The sequence below is a fragment of the Myiozetetes cayanensis genome, unplaced genomic scaffold (genome assembly GCF_022539395.1).
Source record: "Myiozetetes cayanensis isolate MyiCay16 unplaced genomic scaffold, myiCay2020 scf10, whole genome shotgun sequence".
NCBI lineage: Eukaryota > Metazoa > Chordata > Aves > Passeriformes > Tyrannidae > Myiozetetes > Myiozetetes cayanensis.
The window spans coordinates 1,537,947-1,561,082 of NW_026086605.1; the positions used below are offsets into that span (position 1 = coordinate 1,537,947).

The 23,136-nt window shown below is 42.7% G+C and overlaps 1 protein-coding gene across 5 annotated transcripts; it reads right to left on the reverse strand.

The window, feature by feature from the left end:
- Positions 1-2,863: 2,863 nt before the first annotated feature.
- Positions 2,864-22,567, reverse strand: TIAL1 (TIA1 cytotoxic granule associated RNA binding protein like 1). Of its 5 annotated transcripts, none has more exons than XM_050336756.1 (12): positions 22,363-22,567; positions 16,026-16,122; positions 13,056-13,205; positions 12,707-12,761; positions 12,309-12,396; positions 10,340-10,415; positions 8,839-8,947; positions 8,451-8,546; positions 8,281-8,365; positions 7,880-8,003; positions 7,269-7,408; positions 2,864-6,431 (listed from the first exon to the last, which is right to left on the reverse strand). In XM_050336756.1, exons 1-12 carry the CDS (start codon positions 22,389-22,391, stop codon positions 6,314-6,316), a joined length of 1,167 nt encoding a protein of 388 aa, XP_050192713.1. In that variant the 5' UTR covers positions 22,392-22,567; the 3' UTR covers positions 2,864-6,313. The 5 variants fall into 5 exon arrangements, with proteins under 5 accessions (XP_050192713.1, XP_050192721.1, XP_050192739.1 ...); XM_050336764.1 differs by having other exon boundaries at positions 13,056-13,154; positions 22,363-22,543; XM_050336771.1 differs by lacking the exons at positions 2,864-6,431; positions 7,269-7,408 and adding an exon at positions 7,415-7,758.
- Positions 22,568-23,136: the final 569 nt, after the last annotated feature.

Genomic DNA, 23,136 nt, shown 5'->3' on the forward strand with positions numbered 1-23,136 from the left:
CTCTCCACAAACTGCACTCAGAAAATAAAAAAGTGTTCCAAAGCTTGCAATTTAAGTGATTTTTCTTTATCAAAACCAGTTTTGTGCTCTTTGCATCTGCCACTGAAGGAGGAAAAATGTTTCATCAGTTTAGTGTGACATGTATATTTGAGCCTGATAAAAACCTTACTGCTAAATCAGCCTTCTGGAGTTTCTTCAACTTTGTTCTATAAAGAAGAAAGAATTATGGTGAAGGAATTTTATTATCCTTTTATATTGCAAATGTACTTTTTTTTTACCCACAAGATTTAAAACCAGCTTTCAGAAGATAAAGCCGTACCATGAATTAAATCTTGAGATGCAGAAATGCAGTTTTCGAGTGCCAATTTTACAGCAATAAAAAGCTTGGTAATATTCAACTAGACATGAATTATGAAATTGTTATCAAAACCTTAAAAGCACTCTAAGCCCCTCTGGACTACACATAGGTAGGACTGACTAGGGGGCACAGTGAAAAAAACCCAGCTTTTGGGAATTATGTTCAGTCTGGGATGAACCTGAAGATACAAAAAACCCCAAAACGTACTTAACACATGCTTTTAACACCCACCTGTAAATATTAAACCAAGTAGAGACAGCAGAAATCAAAGACTTTTGCAGTACAGGGGAATATTAAAAATTCTATGTGAGGTCAGGGTGTTTCTGCTAAGAACCAGAGGCAAATGTAACAGTCTGTGCATGAAAAGCAAGCACAACTCTGCTGACTACAAACACACATAATTAAAGTGAGAAACACAGCAAAACACACAGGGTATGGGAAAGGAGAGGTACATGGTCATAACAATCCCAATGCAAGTATCCACGTGCATTTTCTACAGTGAAACTCATTCCACAGTGAAATCATTATTTCTAAGCCTCTGTAAAATAAGCTTTGGACACACTTGGATACTTCTGAGGAGACAGCATCGTGCCTTCCTCGTGCTTTCAGGTGAGAGTAAAACTCAGTTAGAAACGGCTCCATAAACACACACTGCAAAATTAAATAGTCCTTTTAATAACTAAGAGGGTGATTTTCCCCCCCAGTCAGTACCTGAGCTGGAAGATCTGAACTAAGCAGTAAATTGTATCAATTGGTCTTTCCCATCACGCTGGACAACCCGGCATTAAGGGAAACAAATCATTAATGGAGTGAGAAAGATCTGCCTCACTGAAAGGGCCAAAAAACCCACAAAGAGTATTTTTTCATGGAACAGCAGCCCAGTAATAATTCCCCATTTATTAAAGTCAAAGAACTAGCAAATCCTCAAATGAGGATGGCAGCTTTTCATCATCCCCTGTAACATTTATTCTTCTTCAGAGTTGGCTCTAGGAAGTCATTTTCCATCCAGGAAATGTGAGCATCATCCAGTTTCATGTGGTAGACCCAGGATTCTTCTCCAATTCCTTCCCACCCCTGTTCCAGAAGTTGTAAGGAACGGGAAGATGTTCAACAAGCAGCTGTGCATACCTGAAACTACTTCAATTATCCGAGCAGAAGGGTCAATACAGACACAGCAGAATGCCAAGCTAAGAGGTCTACATTAACTAAGGGTCTATAAATTCAAGTGCTTCACTCAATTTGCTCCTTAAAGTTTCTTTGTTTAGTCACCTCTGGAGTTGTAGCTGGGCTGTTTTAATGTGCATCTGTTTTCTCAGAGAATGGCCAGAGGGGGTGTGGTTTCTACTTGTGTCATTTTAAAGCCACCTTATTTGAAGCAGGCAGATAAAGCAGGTTTGTGTGTGAATGGCCACAGCACTTTGGGTACTGCTGTGGTATCTGTGTAAGCCATCTGACCTGGCCCTGGTGCTGCACCACACACGGGGCTGGCACAGGTCCCACCTGCCCTCAGCAGCCTCCCCTCTCCTCCTGTCCTTCCAGCAGCTGGGAGAGCTGCTGAGTGTCTGGGATCAGTGGGAAGCTGGGCTCACACAAGGAATGGGGACTGAGCCCTTGTTTTAGGAGGCAAATATTCAAATGCTATCAGCCATCATCCCAGGAAAGTCGGCTTACATGGAATTCCCCAACACCACCCCACTGTTTGGCTTCTGAACAAAACAATCCTGGCTGTGCAACCGTGCTGCCTCATTGACAGCCCCAACACTGACAGAGAAGGCAAAGCCATCTTTCTTCCCACTGCATTTCAGGAACACTTTGATACCCAGCAAGATTCAGATTAGCTTTAATCAAAGCAGGAGGAGCTGTGTATTTAAGCAAGAGGAGCTTGTATTCAAATAATCATTACTGATGTCAAATAAAGCTGTGAGTCATTACCCTTTAAATGTCAGTGAGCAGAGCATGTCAGTCACATCCATGGTCTAGCTGAGCACACAGCCTCAGAAGGATGACAGAACCAGTGTTCGCTCATCAACATAAAGTCCTGTTTCTTTTTCAAGTAAAATATCCAGCAAACACCTCAGCGTTTTCCGTGAGTTGAAGTTACAGTAAAGGGAGAGGGAGGGACATTATCCAGGTGATACTGAAAAGAACAACAATTTTTAAATTTTTTTTTAAACCATCAGCTGGATTCACAAAAATTGCTGAAATGAAACACAACTAGACCTTCCCAGCAGCTACTGCCTTGCAGTTGCCTTTTTATGAACAGAAACTTCATTACACAGTGAAATCCTTAAATCAGTGTTGGACAGGCACCACATATGATCAGAACAAATGAATTCTCACTCCTTTTCAAAAGAACAACTTCTTTTTGCTATCACAGCAGCAATCCAGACCCCAGACTGCATCTGTATATAGAGATTCATGCTGGAACAAGGCAGTCCTTCACAAACCCCATCCATTTTTTGGAAGGATACCGAACAAAAGATTGCCTGTATCTTGCAAAGTAAGAACAGTGCAACAAAATCTTTTATTGCTGACCAGGAAACAGTTTCACGTGATTAAAACAAACACTTGTGCCCTTGTTCAAAAACAGTCAGATAATTCAGAAGTATCAGACACTAATCATGTCCATACAGTTGAAGTCTGCTTCCTTGTGTACAAACACAAGAAAAACAAATCACTATTTTTTCGGCAAAACTAAGCCTTTAAATTCACTGTGAGACTTATTCTGAGTGAAATGAAGGCAATGGTTCTGGGACAGTGAACGGCTTCCCATGAAGTTATCTTAGCAAGGAAGGAGGTTCTGCAGGGAGAGTAAGCCTGGACACTGTTAGAAAACATACACAAGGAGGCAGGACTGATGAGCAGCTACATGTGACCTCAGATCCACAGCCTCACCACCGCAACTCTGCAAAATACAAAACCATTCGGTACGAAAAGTTTCAAATAAAACATCTTTTACACGGTTGCAAGTGCATAGTTTACAAGTTCAGCCTTGTCTGCCTGTTGTCAGTTTTACAGCAGAGAGGGACAATGCTTTGACAGATGACAATACAGGGTAAGCCCTTTATATCACGTTTCACTTTTATTGAACATCTTCTGCCAACGCAGATTACAACCCTGGTTCAGGTTGCACGCATCAACTTAAGCCATCAGAAATCAATACTTTGTGAAATCCAAATGCTAGTGGTGAGGGTTAGGTAGTGGTTGATTTCTGCAGTTAGAGAAGTTACAACAGTGGAAGTGTCACTCATAAAAGCAGTACGGTGCAAGAGGCTCTTTGGTGCCAAAAACTCGTCAGTGATGCATTTATGAATGCTACTGAGTAGAAAGCAATCTAATTTACAACTCTTCCTCGCAGTGCTAGAGAAACATTAAAGGACTCTGGAGACTGCCCTACCTTGAACATCTGCGAAGAAATATCACCATTACAGAAAAGCTGTATAAAAATCAATGACAAAAGACTGAAATCAGAAGGTATATCCTATCTTTCATCCTGAAATACAGGTCAGGTACGGCCCAGCTCTACAGCAGGCATATTAAATAATCAGATTTAAAGTGATCTACACATTGAGACCTGAAAGATCACTGCCTTAATCTCACACCCAGTTACATGGGCATTTCTGTGGCAATGTACTTGCATCATCTAAGTCTTCAGTAAGAACACACTGCTCATATCCCAGCATGCATCCAGAGCACAGCCGATGCCAAACACCTACAGTTATGGAGAAACCCCAGAGTTCACGTGAAGTCTAAGAAAGCCTAAAGTAACTCGCAGTTCATAGCTCTGCTGGCTCGTGATCCTGTACCAAAAACACAGACTCGCTGGGGGTTTTTATCCAAACCACGAGGGACAGGCCGATCCTCGCACAGATATTCACATATGTACAAAAGGGATAGAAAAACAAGAGGCCCTGTCTGGAGTGACCAACGCCAGGTACAGCAGAGAGGACAAACAAAGGGCCAGCTCTGGCCCCACGGCACTACCTGCATCATTATTGCATCAGGTGCCAGAGGCACGGGGCCCTCTGGGCACGGCTGAGCCCGCTGACTGAACTGCCCTTCAACACATCTCGCTTTCCACGCCCCCTGAAAGTCAAGAACTGCTTCCCGTGGCAAGAGGAGAGGAGGAAAAGCCCCCTGGCGTGACCTGCTACAGCAATCAGTGTAGTTACCTGCACAGCCTGGCTGGGTTTGACATCACCGCAAGTCTCCATTTCAAAACAGACTATTCTAACTCACAACAGAAAAGGTGAAATGTACAGCTCCTCAGACACTCACCTAGGACTATCATCTCTAAATTAATCCAACTTTGTTTCTTTTCAAATGCAAGTTTGCTGCACTGAACTGTCACTGCAAATCCTACTCCTCCTGTTCCCAGGGTGCTGCCTCGGCGTGTCGCAGAGCACAGCTGAGGCATTTGCACCCTCTAGCTGTCATGGGCAGGACACAGTACTGGTTTCTAACTTACATTCATTTTCAACTTCAAATTTATTGAGGCAGTTTGTATCAATGTATCCATAAAATAATTCAGAAATAACCCAAGTATACCATTTAAACATCTTCATGATTTATCCATTTACACACCCAGTACACAAACAACCCAGCCTCTGTACAGGTTCATCACATGCAAACCACCCATAAAGACAAAAACTTTAATTAAAAATAAGTCACAACTCAGTGTACTGTTTCAACTGCATCTCCGTTTACCAAATGGCACATTGAATATTCTCTAAAATAAGATGTTTTCAACAATCTTGTTAAAAAATTCTTGGGCAAAATATTTCTAGACTTAAAAAACATCAAGATTTTCCAAAACACTCAAGATACTATACAACTTATAATAACCTTGAAAGAGGTTTACAAGGTTGTTAACCAAGGTATTTACATACCAAATAACGTAAAGCAAAAAATTTGTATTTCTAATGACAAAAAGGTGATGCATTAAAGATTTATGAAATTAAAATTAAGGCTCTTTGTTATAGTTCTTTATGTAACTTTACATATTAGCCAACTTTGGAAATGTCAGTCTTGCACATTCTTGTCAATCTACTGCATTTAAAGCAGTAGAGTATATTAAGTATTACTTTGAATAATTACATTGCTACTTCTAGGTTTGAGCATGCTTTTGAAACACTGCAATTATGAAATATTTACAAGGTGTAGCCTTCAAACTTTATGTAAAAGCCCAAGTATGACTGTCTGATTTGAATACAAACAAACATACTTGTAAAAACGTTTTCTACTCCTCAAAATTAAAAGTAAATTACTACAGTTTTACCAAGCAAACCAGCTCTGAAAAGTTTCCTCGGGTGCCTGAACGTGGACAGTAAAAGTGATGCGAAATTTCTCAGGCAGTACTGTTGCCATTTCAAACTGTTCTCTTTTAAGCATGTAGAAAAAATTAAATATTTTTTTTTAAAAATTATTCCAAGACCTACATACACTTTGAGCTATGCCCAGAGGTTTCTTGAGAACTATTCAATACTGTCTCTCCCAGGTTGTGGTGATTGGTCCACAGCTTATTTCAGGGGGTGTGTTCAGCTAAAAGCAACTTGCTGTTTTCCAACGTCATCTCTCTTAAAAGCACAATGATATAAAACACTGAAGACAAAACAAACAAACAAAAAAATGGAATGGTAACCTAAGGATCAAATTCATTAGCCATTTCTCCTACTATATCAAAATTTGTAGTCAGAAGTGTCTTTATTGACTTTATTTTTAATTTTTGTACACAAAGAAAAACATGTTCATATCCATCATGAACAAAAACTTAAAAAGGCAGAACTAGAAGACATTTGTGTCCTTCACCAAAGCAAAGCTGTGCTAAAGGTTCCAAACATTTCCATTTTTAAAATAAATATTTTCTTTTTTTTCATTGTCTACATTCCAGTCTTCAGAATGTCACTGGAAACTGCAGCCTATCATGAAATACACACTTTGAAACAGAGTCCCAGCTCACTGTGTTTGGTAACTTGCCATACCATATCCAGCTTGGTTAGGTATTACAGGAGCACCTTGTCCCTGGGCAGGCTGAGCACCAAATCCACCCATCCAGGCAGCAGATGGAGATTGGCTTAAAAAGAAACAGGATGGTTAAAAAAGGGGGAAAAATGATATACTAGACAACATGCCAAAAAAAACCCCCCAAAACTTAAAAACATGTTTCCCACACACTCTTTGTACCAAAAGAGAAGACTTTCTTCTTCTCTTCAATGAGTAATTCAGGTTAAGCACTTGAAAATATCGTGAACATTTTAAGAACAAAGGATGAAAGCCCCACAAACCTTGGGCACTGGCTGCACAGGGCGCCCACCTCCAAAGCCATGTACACACACAAGTGTCTGGAAGCCAACATCAGTGATCAAGAAATGCAAAAAATACCCAGTGCCTCATTGGCATGAACACCAGTGACAGGTTTATCAGGGCTTAGGATGTTTAATTGTCACCAGGTAATGAAGAACTGAGTAAACAAGTTATTTTAAAAGTATGTTAAAACAGAAGTTCTTAAAAGATCAGGGATTAAAAGCCCACTCAAATTCCAAAACTGCACAAGTCCAAGTGTCTGTATGCAGCCTCTTCTCTCCCTTCAGGTAAGTACCCAGGGTCCCTGGCTCACCCTCTGCAGCACTCCCCACTCCAGCCAGAATCCACATCGTGTTTAGGTATCAGACAGGACCACCCCAATCTCCACCCCAGGAGGTGGTGGCTGTGCCTTCCCCCAGGCCCATGAAATGTGCCATCAGGTACCAGTCAGAGCCACTCACCCGCGTGTCTGTCCACGGAAGTCACCACACATAAGCCTGAAGCCCACGTAAGGTTTGACACCCCGTGCAACCCTTGGGCTGAGTGAGCCCCACACTCACCTAGTGCATTCCTGGACTACTGCAGAGAGTGAAATAAAAGCACTTACTCTACTCCGAAGCCCTGCTGGTTCCAGGCCTGGCCGTACATGCCGTAGGACGGCACCTGCCAGCCGTTGGCCATGTACTGCCCGTACTGCTGGGGGTTGCCGTACACCTGGCTCCACTGCCCCCACTGGCTGTAATCCACCTGCGGAGACAACCACCACCCACCTCAGCCTGGCACAGCCTTGGGCTGCCCGGGTGCTGCTGAGGGCAAAGCTCTGCCTGTATCAATCACAGGGCTAAAACGGGCAACAGTGAGATCAGGACAATCAGACATCGCTCCGACTTCATTAGATGCTTGTACTGAACAGTGATTTGTGTGTGCTGGAAACACCAGAGACTGTTTGCATGGACAGCCCCCTGGACTGCAGTTAGAGAAACAGCAAGAATCAGAATTACCTCAAAGTTTCTCCCTATCTTGAATCATATCCAGAAGACAGTAACAGATATTCCATCAAAATCACTAGCCCAATTTGATGAACAACTGGAACATAACTGAGACAGAACATGGAATTTCATAAGAACTCCATAAAATGCACCCATTACAACTCGGAAGGCATTACAGTATATACATGATTGCTTTTGTAACACAAAGAAAAGGTTAAACTGAAGTTACCTGTTGGAAGTTTTTAGTCATATCAGGGGATTCTTTACCCCAGTAACATTTAACAACATGTCCTTCAATTGTGGTTCCATTAACTGAAACAATAGCATGTGCTGCACTTTCATGGGTTGAAAATCTAAAGAATGGAAAAACAAAATAATGTTATGCTTTCCAGTACTTGCACCTTACTGCGAAAACACAGTGACCACATACATACAGGAGATCCAGAGAAAAGCATCTGCTGTCACAAGCATTCACCTTCTCAGGTAACAAGATTGGTGGCCACTTTTAAAATTTTTAAGTTATTCTATAAACACATGGTGACAGTTTTTAATGTGCAGGAGAAACTCGAAATCAAGTGAAAGTACAGAAGATGAAGCATTACTACAGGTCTGACTTTTCTCTGTCCATACCTGACAAATGAGTAACCTTTTTCTGGAAACACCCTTATTTCCATAATCTGTCCAAATGGGGAAAAAGTCTGTCTCATAAGTTGATCTACAACATAAAATGTTTTTGAATTAGTAACTGTCTCGGTGTCCAAAAAGCTTCAAGAATAAAACAGCAATAAAACCATTCATACCTGTCAGCCCAGAGGCAATTCCTCCACAGTACACAGTACAATTTTTTGGACTTGACTGATTTACTACGTCTTCAAATCTCAACTGTTTTGTGTTATCTGTAAAGAGAAAAGGCTGGTTTTCAGCAGTGGGACCACAGTGACCCAAGAGTCCCAAACACTCACCTTGTCCATCAGTAAGAATTTCACATTTAACAGAAACATTCAATATTTTATGACAGACCTGTAGTGCCACCACTATGCTGACTTTATACACCAAAAAATCTACTCTTAAAGATCTGGAAGGCAAGCTAGATATGTAATTTAAGTGACACGAGTTTGGCCTCTGTTTTGTCCCCCCCTGAGCAGTGACATGAAGCAAACACAGCACAGCACCACAGGAGGCTCTTACTTTCTTGTGTACTTTTGGGGGCTGGTGGTTTCCGCGTGGCCCAGTTGGTTCTGATCTGGCGGCCTCCCAACCACTGGCCTCCCATGTGGACAATTGCGTTTTCTGCATCCTGGGGACACCAAAACACAGCTGACAACACTGCCAAACAACAAGCTACTGCTAAGAAAGAATCTTACCATGCACTCAACATAACAGGTAGAAAAATTTTAAGTTCTAGGAGGGCTGAATGGCAGTTACAAAGCAGTTGTAATGCTGACATACAAATGACTGAGATTAACTTTGGTTTTATTTATTATTTGCACACACTCTGTCTCTGCTCTCTGGAGAGTAATTAAATTATTTTGACCATGAACTAGAAAACTATCCGTTCACTCTGGAAGCTAGAAACAGTGAGTAAGCAAGGGATAAGTCTGCTAACACCTGCATGAAGCCATTTTTTCCCCAACTGCTTTGAAAGAAGAGAGGCAGAGCAAACAGTAAATGTTTGGAAGATAAAACCAAATCACCAGACAATAAAACCCCCTATTTATTCAATCACCTTGATCTCCCAAAACATAGTGAATAAGTTACAAGCTGAGTAGGAAAGGCAACCACCCCTAATGAATCTTGCTGGTAGTTTTGAGGATCACAAAAAATATGACAAAAATGGAACAGAGCTCAAGTCACAACTGATCCTGTTCGATGTAGGAGTTTAATTTGTTCTTAACTGGGGAATGCATTACAAGCTCAGGCTGGAGTACCTGGAGTCTGGGAAGATGCCCAATTCCCCAAATGTAGCAGAATGACAATAAATTCTGAAAAACAGGCCTTAAACCATGAGCTCAGGATGGCTGTACCAGAACCCTCCAGGTACAGCTGCTGTGTGAAAGGAGAGCAACCAGGACATAAGATCTGGAAGTGCTTTTTAGTGCTACATTTAGAATTCACGCAGCAATTCTGCAGAATAAACACGAATTTTATACTGGAGCTTTCATGGCTCGGTCTGAAAAGTATCCACTAACTTTCATTCCAATATTTGCCCTCCAGTCACACCAGCTGAGCTCAACTGTAGGGTAAGAGAAGGTACAAGGAAATAAAAGAGCTATTCCTTATCTATTTCAGCTGTAACAGAGTAAACAAAGCATAAGTGGAAAAATACACTACACCAAGGCATCCAACTGCAGTATCTCATGGCATCTGCAAATCTGAAGGAAACAAATTCCAACTTTTTTGTCTGATTACAGCAATTCTTCAGTTAAGAAGACCCAAAGAGACTCCTGGTAGGTAAGACTGCTGGCCACACAAACAGGCTTTGTATGCTAAAATCCTCAACTGTGGGTGTTTTTCCCATATGGAACATTTAAGGAAAATGCTTCAGTTTGCCCATGCTGTCCTAAATGTCCATACAGCTCCCCTACATGTAAATTGATTTCTCATGGTGAAGTTAATAAATAGCAAATACATAAACCAAGCAATATTACAACAGGAAAGCAGGAACTGTTTCAAATCTGTGATTACTCACCAGTTTGTTATAAAAAGATACAAAACCATAGCCTTTTGACTTTCCAGTTGCCATATCTTTAACTACCCGTGCATCCCTGTGAAAAGAAGCACAGCTATATGAGGGTAATATTAATAACCTGCAAAATAAAAACTAAAAGGAACCACACACACTGTATTGTGAGCATAATTTTTCTCTTATAAATTCAGTTAGCCCTAAAACTACAGTCATTCCTGAACTCTCCCCTATTGCTTCTTTACCTGTTAGAAAAAAGCAGTAGGACAAAAAAAATAACATGTAATAAACATGCAACCTATGCACATAACCTATGCTGGCTATAACTAGAATGTTCAAATTTGAAGTATAAGAGAAACAAAGTTTCCTTTTCTAATATTCTATTGGCTAGGGTCCTCTAAGGTTTACTGTTCTATAAATTACTGTAACAATTCTATCTAATTTACCATGCATTTTCTAAATAGTTAAATGTCTTCTGCCTAGTGATACAAAATATATGAAATATTAAAAAAATCGAAAAAGAGGAAAAAATAGGAATTAAAAGGCATACATGGCCTGTTAACAGATTTCTTTATTTTTCTTGGTCAATTCTCTACCATCATTTTGGAGTTTGGGTAGCTGTAAATTTTGAAAAATTGACATTTTCAGAAATTTAAGAAAGGAGAATAAAACTAACAACAATGCTAAGCACACCAGTACGAAAACAACAAATTTACACAGAAATTTTAGTGAGTAAGTTAAAATGATTGGAAATATAGAACTGCACTGAATATAGAATGTTAAAATGTAAATACTAAAATATGTATATATAAATAATGTATAATAAGAATAAATAGAAATGAGAAAAAATCTACAACTGAGTTCCAGTGTGCACAGTTCCTTGCAGTTAGCCTTCAAGATCCTGTCCATTCTTATGAGCAATTCTGCAAAATAACCAGAATGCTATTACTTTTAATTGTGACTTGGACTTTAGAAAAACTGCAGGTCTCAGGTATAAATATAGATCGAGAAACAGAAACCTGAATTATTCTCTTTAAATTGATTTTTAAAACAGTACTACTTACCACATTAAAGAGACAAAAAGCAAAGTAAACAAAACAGCAGAGGTAAGAAATAAGATTTATGATTCATTTCAAAATATGCGTACAGAACAAGAGAAAAATAAGAATTTTGGTCTTAGAAATATATTCCTGTAAAGTAGTACAAAAACCTTCATGTGCAACTTTCAAAGATTTTTATCAAGGTAAAGTAATAGAAGATTAACACTTTTTTTTTTTTTTTTTTCCCAGAACGCTTAAGCATAAATATATTTTAGCACTCACAAGGATTCTTGTAATGTTCAATATGCTCAATTAGGACACCAGGTGATTCAGCATCACCTGAACTGTCTATGAGAAGTTTAATGAAACGTTCTCTTAACTGGCAGAAATGTGCACATATTGTAAAGCCACCCTTCTTTAAGATATTATAATCTTAATTCAGCCCATAATTATCCAAAGAAAGTAGATTTCATTCTCATAAGTATCAGCTTTTTTCAAAACATTCCCAAGTTATTAACCAGCTGCTTCACAGAATTATATTCCAATTGCCCAGTTTTCCACACTGCCTATGAAATGCAGTATGAACCCATAAGAAACACACTCAGGATACAACAGATAGCAGTTTTCAAGTCACTACTCTGTACACCAAAAAGTCACACTTAGGAACAGTAATTAAATTGCAATAAAAAGTTGAAGGACATCAGCATATAAATTAGGTTAAAAGCACATTGCTTTCAGCAAACCAGAGCACAATTACATTACTGTATTTACAACCACGAGATACTGAGATACAACCCCTCTTTATAACCCACCCACCAGGGCAAAATCAACAGCAGAAAAATTATCTCATTAGGTAAGAAACAACATTTCATCTTAGAACACAAATTCTCTCCTATTTGCTGACTGATATTGGAAATGTTTATGATGATACTTACGATATTTTACCGAAAGGAGCAAATGCTGACTTGATGTCTTCTGTTGTTATTTCTGGACTTAAATCCCCAACGAACACATGGAAGTGATCTGCAAATAAATAATTTACTAATCAAATATTTAACTGCTATCCAAAGTTGCAGCTCCTGAGAAGGTGACGTTCTGCAGGCGGGACTGGGAAGCAGGAACGCTCAGGAGTCCACTGGATGAGCAGCAGCAATTTAATCTGTCCGCTCCTGTTTCCCCAGTTGTAAAGCAGAAACAGAAGAATTAGTTTGCAAAACTCTATTAAACACAAGATGGGAAGGAGAGAAGTTCTGTTTAAATGCATTTATGGCAAGTCATTACCAGGCTGTGAAGTATTTGTGTACAAGTGATACTGTGGCATTACATTACTTACTGGATGTATCTTTTTTCTGGCTACTTGGTGTTGTTGCCCAGTTTACTTTGACCTCCTGAAAACAAGTATAAGATTTAGTATGAATTCACAAAATTATTACATCATTAAGTTCATTCAAGGGTGGGTTACAACTGTCAATGTTTACAAATCATCATTCAATACAAAGCACCATCGTAACTAGAACATCACAAACAAAATGTTTCCTAAACAAGACACTTTTTTTAAAGTCGGTATTTTAAAAACATTATTCTAACAGTATTAAAACTTGGTAAACACCTTCAACAGCTTCATTAATCTTTCCCACAAATCTACATTGTTTAAATCTAAGATTACAATGTAAGCAACTTACCTTTCCCAAAATTTTTCTCCCATTCATAGCAGCTAATGCAGCAGCTGCATCTCTGTGTTCATAAAATTCCACAAAGCAATAAGGGTCATTGCTTGTATGCTGCAAAACAGAAAATCCAACAGAAGAGTTGACCCTTCTGCTATCGGGTTGCTGAGAAGAAAATCCAGGAAAATATATTACTTATAGCTAGAAACTTTCAGAGTGATTTGCATCAGATTTATGAAACTGCCTTTGACATTACACTTAAATGCAAGAATTATTAAGGTGGGCTTTTTATTAAAGGTCTAGCAATTTCTGAAGATGAGTTTACTTTGAATGAGGACTGAAGTTTACGGAGCTAAAAATAATTCAGCTACCAGAAAAGTCATCTGCAGACTGGATGGAAGGAGGGAAAGAAAGGGGGAGAATGGAGAGAAGAACAAAAATGGTCAACTGCCTCATGTACACACTCAGAGCTTGAAAGGTGTGTTCCCCAGGTACATTCTCACCAATTTTCTCCTGTCCTACTTAAGAAGTCTTTCCTTTTATTTGACTGAAAACCACTGCCAGGCAGCAACCCAGAAGTTGCACATTCTCAGGCTCAAGTGAAAAATGCCATACCCAACAACTGGAAAATTATCTTTTAAAAATACCCTCTAAATAGTTTGACTGAGGGAAAAAGATACTAATCAACTGCCTGTTAACCCTGTTAAACCTCGGGTACAACCTGTTCCTGCAGGATGGCCTATCAAATCACCTTTAAAACAACAAGTGACAGACATCACTGAAGGCATTAATGGAGCAGAGTGTAAAGTGCAAAGAACAGGAGAGTTTGCTGAAAAGTTGATGAAGTGGAAAGGGTGACTGGAATGCCAACATTAACACTGGACTTGATCTACCCCAAAGATGTAAGGAATAGAAAAACTCACACCAAAACATCTCCGTTAACTGCTCTGCAGCTACACCAAAAGTTGATAAACACTAATGTTAAACTAAACAAATTATTTCTCACAAGGACAGAGGAGGGTCTAGCACTTGGAGAAACTGCTTTGGCATCAGTGTTCATGTCTATCAACCTCCCCACTGCCAGGTTGGACACAGCTCTGAGAGGAGGCCTTTTCCAGTATTCCTGTGGAACTGCTGACAACCCTGACACACTCCCATTGAGGAAGAGGTTCTAATCCTTCCCCTAAAAGTGGATTGTACACCTTCAAACATAGTTCTGTCTACATCTGAACAAGGCAACCTAGGAAGATGCAACAGTTGAAGAGATCACAAGCCCTTTATACACCCAAAATGATCAAGCAGTCTGAAGTCAACCTTCTAAACATTGTCAGTACCTGATGCACACAATGAACAGTTGGGAGAAAATGTACCTGAGATCATCAAAAAAGAGTTTCAGTCACCAAGTGTTCTTCAAGCAAACTCACCTCAGCTGCCCCAAACCAGAGAGCAGTAATTCACCCCTGTCCCCACAGCACTTTGGGAAACCCATTTAAGGCCTCCCTAGCAAATTTACTGCAGTTCATGCTTCAACTGAAGGGCAACTTTGCTTTTAGACTGCAGGAAGGTCTTTAGCACTGAGAACCTGTCTGCAGACACTCAGATCTTCTGGTGTTCAAACTACCTGCAGATGCTGTGTCCCACCGCCCCCTGAGTATTATATCCCCCAAACAAACACCTGGAATCTCTAAACACTTGACTTGGTCATGCTGCGTTTCTGTGAATGAAAAAGAATGAGCTGACACACCTGGCTAAAAACTGGAAAAGAAACCAAACTGATCTCCCAGCTCTCAATCAGCCTGAGGTTGGAGCAGCAGCACCTTATTTCTGTAGAGCATGACAATCAACTGTTTCTTCAGAGAAAAACAACTGTGCTCTGGCAGCCTTCTGTCACCTTCCCAGTAAACTTGCAGTGAGTGTGGCACAGCTCAGTGTCACATGGGAAATTCTTAGGCCAGACAAAGATGAGAGTGAATAAAGAGGCAGTAAGTGGATAATAAGGAGCTAAAAACAAACAAAAATCTGTGTGTCACAGTGAAAGGAGAACAAGTCCACAGAGGAGTTTCCAGCAGCATTCCTAAAAAACTCTAGACACGAGACTTGCCTTCTAACAGTGTCATTAATAATGTTAACAAAAAACTGATGTGACTGTCCTCGGGAAATCTGTAATTACAAGTCAGTAGGAAGCATAAGAAGTAGTAAAAGTGGGAAGAGTGCACAGAAAGCAGGGCTGAAGGACCAAAGACTGAACCCAGCAGAGGTTCTGATCAGTCCCTGCCTGCTCTGAGTTTATCAGTTATAAATGCAGGAGGAAGGAAAAATATCAGGGAGCCAGAAGTCTCCTAGGATGTGTCAACAGGTCACAGAAATGGTCACCAAGCCCTTGCAAACACCAGAGCATTTGCAATGGAGAAAGGAAGTGTTAATACTTACCAGCACTTTGTACAAAAGAACTTATCTGGAATCCTATGGAAATTTTGTCACTTTGTTTCAAGAAAAAAATTAATTTAAGAACAGACAGGTGCAGATGAGCTATTTTCAATGGCACAGAGGAGGCTCAGGAAGAGCCAAAGTTATTTTGAAGGATGTTTTACTTTTCATCCCTAGCAAAGTAGCATTTATTCAAGAGGGAGAAGAATTACTGAGGGTCATGTTCAAATAAAGAGAGAAATGTACAAAATAACCAAAATAACACTTAATACAACAAGGTTTCTGATCATCAAGACAATGTGGTTGTGAAAAGAGGTGGTAACAATCTCTTGGATGAAGTGGAATCTCATCCCCAGGTATGTCAGGGCTGCAGGAACAGCACAGGACTGCACAACAGGTCCCTCCTGCAAAGTTATCCCCAGAGCCCAGCACAACCAACCTACACAAACCCATCACCAGTCAGGTCAGAAGAAGCTCTCAAATCACTCCATTTATTTTGGACAACTTAGGATAAAGTGACACTACATTTGCTACCCCCCTAGATGTGGAAGGCCTTACCTCTGTTATCATTTTACAGCTTTTGCATGGTCCAATCTGGCTGAATAACTGAAGTATGAGAACTTCAGTCACATCTCTGGAGAGGTTTCCTACATAGCTACACAAGGAAACAGAACAAACAAATAAACAATCAATCAATATTTTAAACCAGAAATTGTCACCTTTTAAAATGGAATTACAATTTTAAAATCTTAAATGGTCATGAAAACAAAAAAATCTCCCTTTAAACATCCCAGACATCTTAAGGACAGTATTTACAAATTATTTCCTATAGTTTTTACATTCATATAGTTTCTAAAGTTGGCAACACAACTGAGAACACAAAGTTTGATTCAGACAGAATACTGGACATCAATACCTAGTGCCAGTCATTTCCTTGGCAAAGAAGTGTAAAAGGCATGAAGAACATTGCTCAAGAACCTTGGGCAGAACAAGCGACCAGCTGGGCAAAGGTATTTTAAGTTTCACTTCCCACTGAACATCTAATCCAGAGCACTTCTGAATTTGGGGATGAACCCACACCCAACTGCCAGGAGCTCAGGAGCAGCTATTGGACAAACTGTGCTGCCTTGCAAGCAACCAACTTTTGTGTTTTCCTGAACATTTGGAAAACCAGCCCACTCACCAAGAGACACGGCAATTTATGCAGCATTCTGCCATAGGAATGCTCTGTACAGCATCATCTGAACAGCTCCCACCTCTGTTATCCTCCCAGAATTCTGACAGCGTTATTTCAATATCACACACACTTCTGGATTTTTCATATTTGTAAATCTTGAGAAATAATTCCAAGTTTTGAAATACCGACCAAGTTCAGATAAGACTCCTAGATTTCCCAGGTCAAAGATGGCTGAGAAAGTCATGAATGCAAAACCAAATCCTTTTCTAAAATGTGACTAATTGGTAATCCAATTGTAATGAGAGTGATCAGTTAAGAGAAAGGCTTGTCCCAGTAGCAGATGTCCAAAGCCATCAGCAGAGGGGCATTCATCATCCTCACAAACAAGCCTGTCAAGGCATAAAGCACTCAAATGCAACCAGTAAGGTGAGCAGACCTTTTTGTGATTTAGCTGTTGGAGCACACACACTTTACTCCCTTTACTCTCATCTGTCAGACAAAGCCATACAACAGTAACCTGAAGTGGGTGTGAGGTGAAGGCACTCCAGTGCACACCAGTGTGAGCCGGCGCTCCTCAGTGTGTGCACACACCATGTTCTGGGAGCAGGTAAAGAGGGTGCACTGCAACTGCTGGAACGGGCACCTCCAGCATCTCTGACAGGGGACAACTGGACTTTCATCCCGCTCCAGAATTCCAGAGGACACTGTTTGTTTTCATCTGAAGCCACACAAGGTTATCAACACACGTGTGTTTATGCTGCCCTTCTTTAAACACCACAAACAGTTGTGCAGTGGCTCAGTCAGGACTACACAAGATCCAGAGTGAGTTCCTTACACGTATCACATCACCTGATAACAACAGCCATTAAAACCTTTCACACACCCAGTACTTGCTTACTAAGTACATGAGAGTTAACACAAGTCAGTAAGAGAAGCATTTCAGCACAGAAGGTAAAAACTGCAAAGTTCTGTAAGACCCCTTACAGGACAAACTGTCCATCTCACTGACTCTTCAGTTCTCTGTTCTGAAAACTTAGCAGTTAAACATTTATCCCTGCTTTCTTTCTGAAATATTAACTAAATTTCTGTTAATCATTCACCAAGATTGAATTGTAAATAACTAAATAACTAAAAAAAAACCTAAAAAACTAATAACTTTAAGTGGAAATATTAAGTTTTGCAGATATGACAAAAATCACATGGAAAATATAATTACCAGGGGGAGTTCCCATATAAAGGGTCAGCAGTGCTGTGAACTTATTACTTGTTTCCTTTGTACACTGTAGAACAGTATTAATTAATCCCATGCTTTCACAGCACACTGAAACAAGCACCTGGACACTGGCACTGACATGGAATTAAATACAGTGAAGTCCTATTAGCATTATTTCTACTGTAAAATCAGATACAGTAAGTAAAATTAATACTACCAAAACCCCAAATATCATCCTCTTCTGCTTAATAGTACTTTGGAAACACACGAAGTCTGAAAAGCAACCTGAAGAATTCTTGGTCTGACAAAAAAAAAAAAAATCCAGAATAAAAAGGCCAGGAAAAGTCATTCCTCAGAAATCTACTCAATCAAGGGTAGATAAATGACACGAACTGCTAGAAGAGATTACCAGCTGTTTTCCAACACCACTCCGTGTTCAGCAAGAGAGCTGGGAGTGAGACTGTTGCATCATAAACCTTAGCTATGGAACAGGCTGCCTCTTCCTAAACATCAGCAGGGTAAATCTGGACCACCTGCCTGCTGCATTCAGAGGGGATGTGAAATCCTACCGGTGCAGGAGTTCTCTAAATGCAAGGATAAATCCTGCCTTGGTGTTTAATATCCCACAGGCAGAGGCGTTCCCACCTTCCACAAGGTGCTAACACTCTAAACCTTGAGTAGGACACAGGCTGAGAGCAGTGCACACCAACGGCTCGTGTCACAAGGACAGCACCCAGAGAGACCCAAAGCTTTCAAAATGCATGTAAAATATGGGAAAACAAAGCTCTACCAACCTGAAACAGTACACTGAAAAGTAAGACCTGATGGTTACTTCCATGTCTTTAAGCAGGTTGCAGTAACATCCCTTCCTTCAGTACAGTCAGAGATGACTTTGAAATAACCCACGTTCAAGCAAACACCTTCAGTGTAAATGCTGGAATATCACAGAACTGGAGAAGAATGTATATTCAAGACATGAAGAACAGACACCTCACCTTCCTGGAAACACAAGCCCTGGCTGGGCTGATGCTATCGCCTCCCCCCACAGCCAGCCCGCTGCTGCACCAGCTTTCCCTTTCCTAACTGTGTCCTGCTGCACGAAACCAAAACGATCAGAACCACACCCGAACAAGGCATACAACTCTCAACACGCTGCTCTGTGTTCTCTCAGTATTTCTGGACTGATACAGTCTAGAGGATATATTGTGCAAGCTTCAAAAAATTATCAAACCCAACAAAGAACCATTTACCATAAACTTTTGCAGGCTGTTGTGGTGGTCAGTGTGACAGGGCAGCAAAAGTTGTGCCTTTTTGCAGACAGGCAATGGTGTTTGCTCCCTTCTGCAAGTCTGAGGCACTTAAATACCAATTAAGCAGCAGATACACAAAGCAAACCCAACCCACAGATAGATATTTTGATGCAAATTTCAATATATTACACTAGAATAACAAACTACTTGCAATTCAGAGACCCTGGAGAACTATGGAAAGAATACAAGCAGCACATTATCAGTAAGTAATGAGTTTTAGAATTAAACTCTTTCTACCTGAGCAGAAAAATCCTCTTTGTGAAGGTACAGGGGTTTGTACCAAACCCTAGACAGGCAGGGAAGGAAGGGACATTTACAGCCACCACTTTTAGGTCCACAAAAGTCCCCTACATACTTTTTTGAGGAAACACAGTAAATGTGATTTCACTGTCACACAGACAACGTGCAAGGAATGGCAGCTCCCATATTCAAAAGAAGGAACCACGATAAGCAGTAAGGTCAGTGATGGAGAGCAGCATCTCTGCCTAGTGCTGCTGAGCTACTGGAATAAAATATTGCCATGGAAAATCCACTCTGTGGCCTCCACAGGCAGCCAACACTCCTCTACAGGAGAGCTGAACTGAAAGGGGGAGAGAAGTGAATCCCAGTGAAGTCTGATTTCTGCACCCCATCCACACTCCAGGACACTTGGAATACTCCCTGGCAAGGCTGATGAGATAGATAACGACTGGTAGGTATTCAGTGACTGCTTGTGAAGTCACTGAACACCTACAGACCGTACAAAACATTCCTAAAACCATCAACAAGAGGAACATTCGAATTTGGAACTTTTCTTCTGGTTATCAGTGAGAGCTGATCACAGCAGCAGCACATCAGGTTTCCAATAGTTTAGTTTCCACTTGAAAGCAGAAGCAGGACTTGGATAGAGGCTGTGAGATCTGATAGCACTCAGAACACAGAGCTTTCAAGTGTTCTATTAAAAAAAAAATAAAAATCAGAAGCCCACAGCTCATCTTAGGACCAGCTAAAAAACTACATGTGACAGATCCTACAAAAAGGCCCTCCTTTCTGGAAAGCTTCCTGGCAGAAAATACGGAAGGTTATTCTTCCCGATTCTATAAAGGCCTACTGGTTATGAAATGTGAGAAACAAAAATGTAAATGGTGTCTATTTTCTATACTAAGGCTGAGAAAATATTCTGAATTCTTAGAGGTTCATGACAGACCTCTCATGATTGGAAACAACACAACTACTGCGAAGGGAAACAATCCTTATTCCTGAGGTATTCAAGATGGGCATAAATGTGAGGTGGTTGGGTAGGTTTCTCTTTCTATAATTAAAAACCATTGCTTGCAACTGTTAAAAAAGAAAATTCCTTCCCAACTTACAAGGTTGGTTTTTCACCCCTGAAGGAATAAATGCAAATCCAAAGACATTCATGATGTATTGCTTTAACCATCAATCAAGTGCTTTTGCACATGGTCAAACAGCTACTGAGACAACTTGTTCTTCACTTCCCTTTCCCCCCAAAATAAAAAAACAAACAAAGAAAACTTAGACGTTCAACTCACAATATTTACAGTCGGTTTTATTTATGAAATCACAACTGCTCTACATGCAAAGCATTACTCAGGATAATAATCTTTAAAACACGACTTGCAATTCTAAATTTAAAGATATTTCAGATAAAAGTAGGGACAAGAGGGTGATGTAAGAAATGTCACAGCGAAATTTTTGTCTCTCATGCAAGAAGCTTTCAGGTAATTACAGGAATGCAACCCTATGTGACTGTGGTTACTGCAGAACCACGAGGAAATTAATGTATGTGCTGTTTATTAGTTTGACAAATTAAACAGTCACGTGTGCAGTAAAACATTTTGGGCAGCTGCAGAGCTGCCACTTCAGACATCTCAGTACAAATGTGTTTTTCCCTTGTTGGTGACAAGTGGGCTGAGGGATCCATCCTTGATGGATGTGTTCAGTGAGCAGAACCCACTCCCAGTGTGGCACCAAAACTTGTCAGCAGTAACAGAACATTTTCAAACTTAGTGGAGATATAGCACTTATTAAAATAAAATAAAGGAGCCAATCACGAAGAAAAGAACCTTGAAAATAAAACTGAGTAAAACTCTCCGTGACTCTGCCCTTTTCCCTCCTCCCCTTCTACAGCAACACTCAAACCTCTGTCCACTAGCAGGGCCAAGCAAACTCGGACCACCCGGGTAATCCACCCAAAAAGCATTTCAGATCTGTTGATGTAAACTGTGCACCTCAGGGAGCGAGGGCTGAGCGCTCACACCACACCATGAACAAGCTAAAAGAACTTCTGCAGACACAGAGAGCAGAAAACACACGAACTGCCCGGAGAAGCCTTAAATGCCAAGTCATCATTTTGGGAGTGAAAACGATGAGACCTTTTACTCTCGTTTCAGGAGTTTCTTTCGAGTGCCCTTCAATCCAGACTATCTTTGATCGCCTCTCTGAAGGCTACTGTGCCAAAAACTAAACAGGCAAAGAAATAATTGCGCCGTCCCGAGCTGTGTTCGTCACCTGGGCAGCCCAGCCTTTCCGACGGGGACAGCGGGGCTCCCACAGCCCGGAACACCCTCTGGCAACCGGGACCCCAAACCCAGGGGCTGCTCCAAGCTTTGCCCAGCGCGATCGCGGGGCTCTCCCGCGCCCGGACACGCGTGCGAGCCACCAGCACAAAGAACACGCACCAAAACCACACCTGCGGAGTCGGGAAGAACTCAACGCCGCCCGCTCCGACAAAAGCCCTCCGGTTTCTATTTTTCAGCAGAGAGCAGGTGACAGCGGCCGAAGCGAGCGAGGCCGGCAATGACTCCTCGGCCAGGGCCGCCCCCCGCGCCTGCCCCGCGCGGGACACGCGGGAGGAGCGGCGATCCCGCCCGGCGCTGCACAGCCCACCCTGCCCGGGGGAGCACAAAGAGCCTGCCCTGCCCCGGCACGGCCCGGCCCGGCACCCCGGGGGGGCGGCCCGGCAGCCCCGCGGCACCTCCAGCCCCCGGGACGGCCCCCCGGCCGCCGGGATGGGCCCGGTGGGTTCCCGGGCCCGGCTCCGGTTTTCCCGGTGTTCCCCTGGATGGCTGCAGCGCGATCCCCCCGCGCTCCCGCCCGGACGCCGCTCTCGGCCCTCCGAGCCCCCTCCGCTCCCCGGGGCCCAGCGGGACCCCCCGGGCGCGCACCCCGTCCCTCAGCCCGCCCGCCACTCACAGGGTCCTGGGCTGCCCGTCGTCTTCCATGATGGTGGGCGAGCGCCGCTGTGGGCGGCCGCGGCCCTGTGGCGGCGCGGGGGGTGCCGTGCGGCGCGGGCAGGCGAGGGGAGGCGCGGAGGGCGCGGGCTGGGGCGCTCGGCGTGTGCCCCGCGCCGGGACCCGCGGCCGCGGAGCCCGAGCGGGACGGCGAGCGGCGGCACCACAAAATGGCGGCCGCCACCAGACGCTCAGGAAGCCGCGCTCCGCGCACGCGCCGGCCGCGCGCGCTCCCGGACCCGCTTCTGCTCGGCCGCGCCGCGGGGCGCGCTGGGGCTCGTAGGCACGGCCGGGAGCGGCGCGGCGGGGCCCGGGGCACGCTGGGAGTTGTAGTTCTGCTCCCAGGGCGGAGACAGGAGGGGCCGCGGAACGAGAACTACCGCTCCCGGCGTGCCTCGCGGCGGCGGCGCGGAGGGGGGCGGGTCCTGGCGGCCGCGATTGGCCGCGATTGGCCCCGGGCAGCCCGGGAACATTCGCCGCGCTCCGAGCCCTCAGCCCGGCCCCGAGCCCTCAGCCCTGAGCCCGGCCCCGAGCCCTCAGCCTGGTCCTGAGCCCAGCACTGAGGCCAGGCCAGCCCTGATCCCGATCCCAGCCCTGATCCCAGCCCAGCCCAGCCCTGATCCCGAGCCCATCACAGCTCAGCCTCGACCCCAGCCCCGAGCGCGCTCCGAATTCCATCGCTAATGCCATCCTGGAGCCCAGCCCAGCCGAGCCCGGTGCCGCTGCCATCCGCAGT

Excerpts from the sequence above, each read along its gene's own strand:
- TIAL1 (XM_050336756.1), bottom strand. The coding sequence starts at position 22,391 with ATGGAAGACGACGGGCAGCCCAGGACCCT. Across the intron at positions 8,547-8,838 it reads CCCCAAAAGTACACAAGAAA|ATAACACAAAACAGTTGAGA; the intron begins GTAAGAGCCTCC and ends TTCTCTTTACAG. Across the intron at positions 7,409-7,879 it reads TGACTAAAAACTTCCAACAG|GTGGATTACAGCCAGTGGGG; the intron begins GTAACTTCAGTT and ends TTGTCTCCGCAG.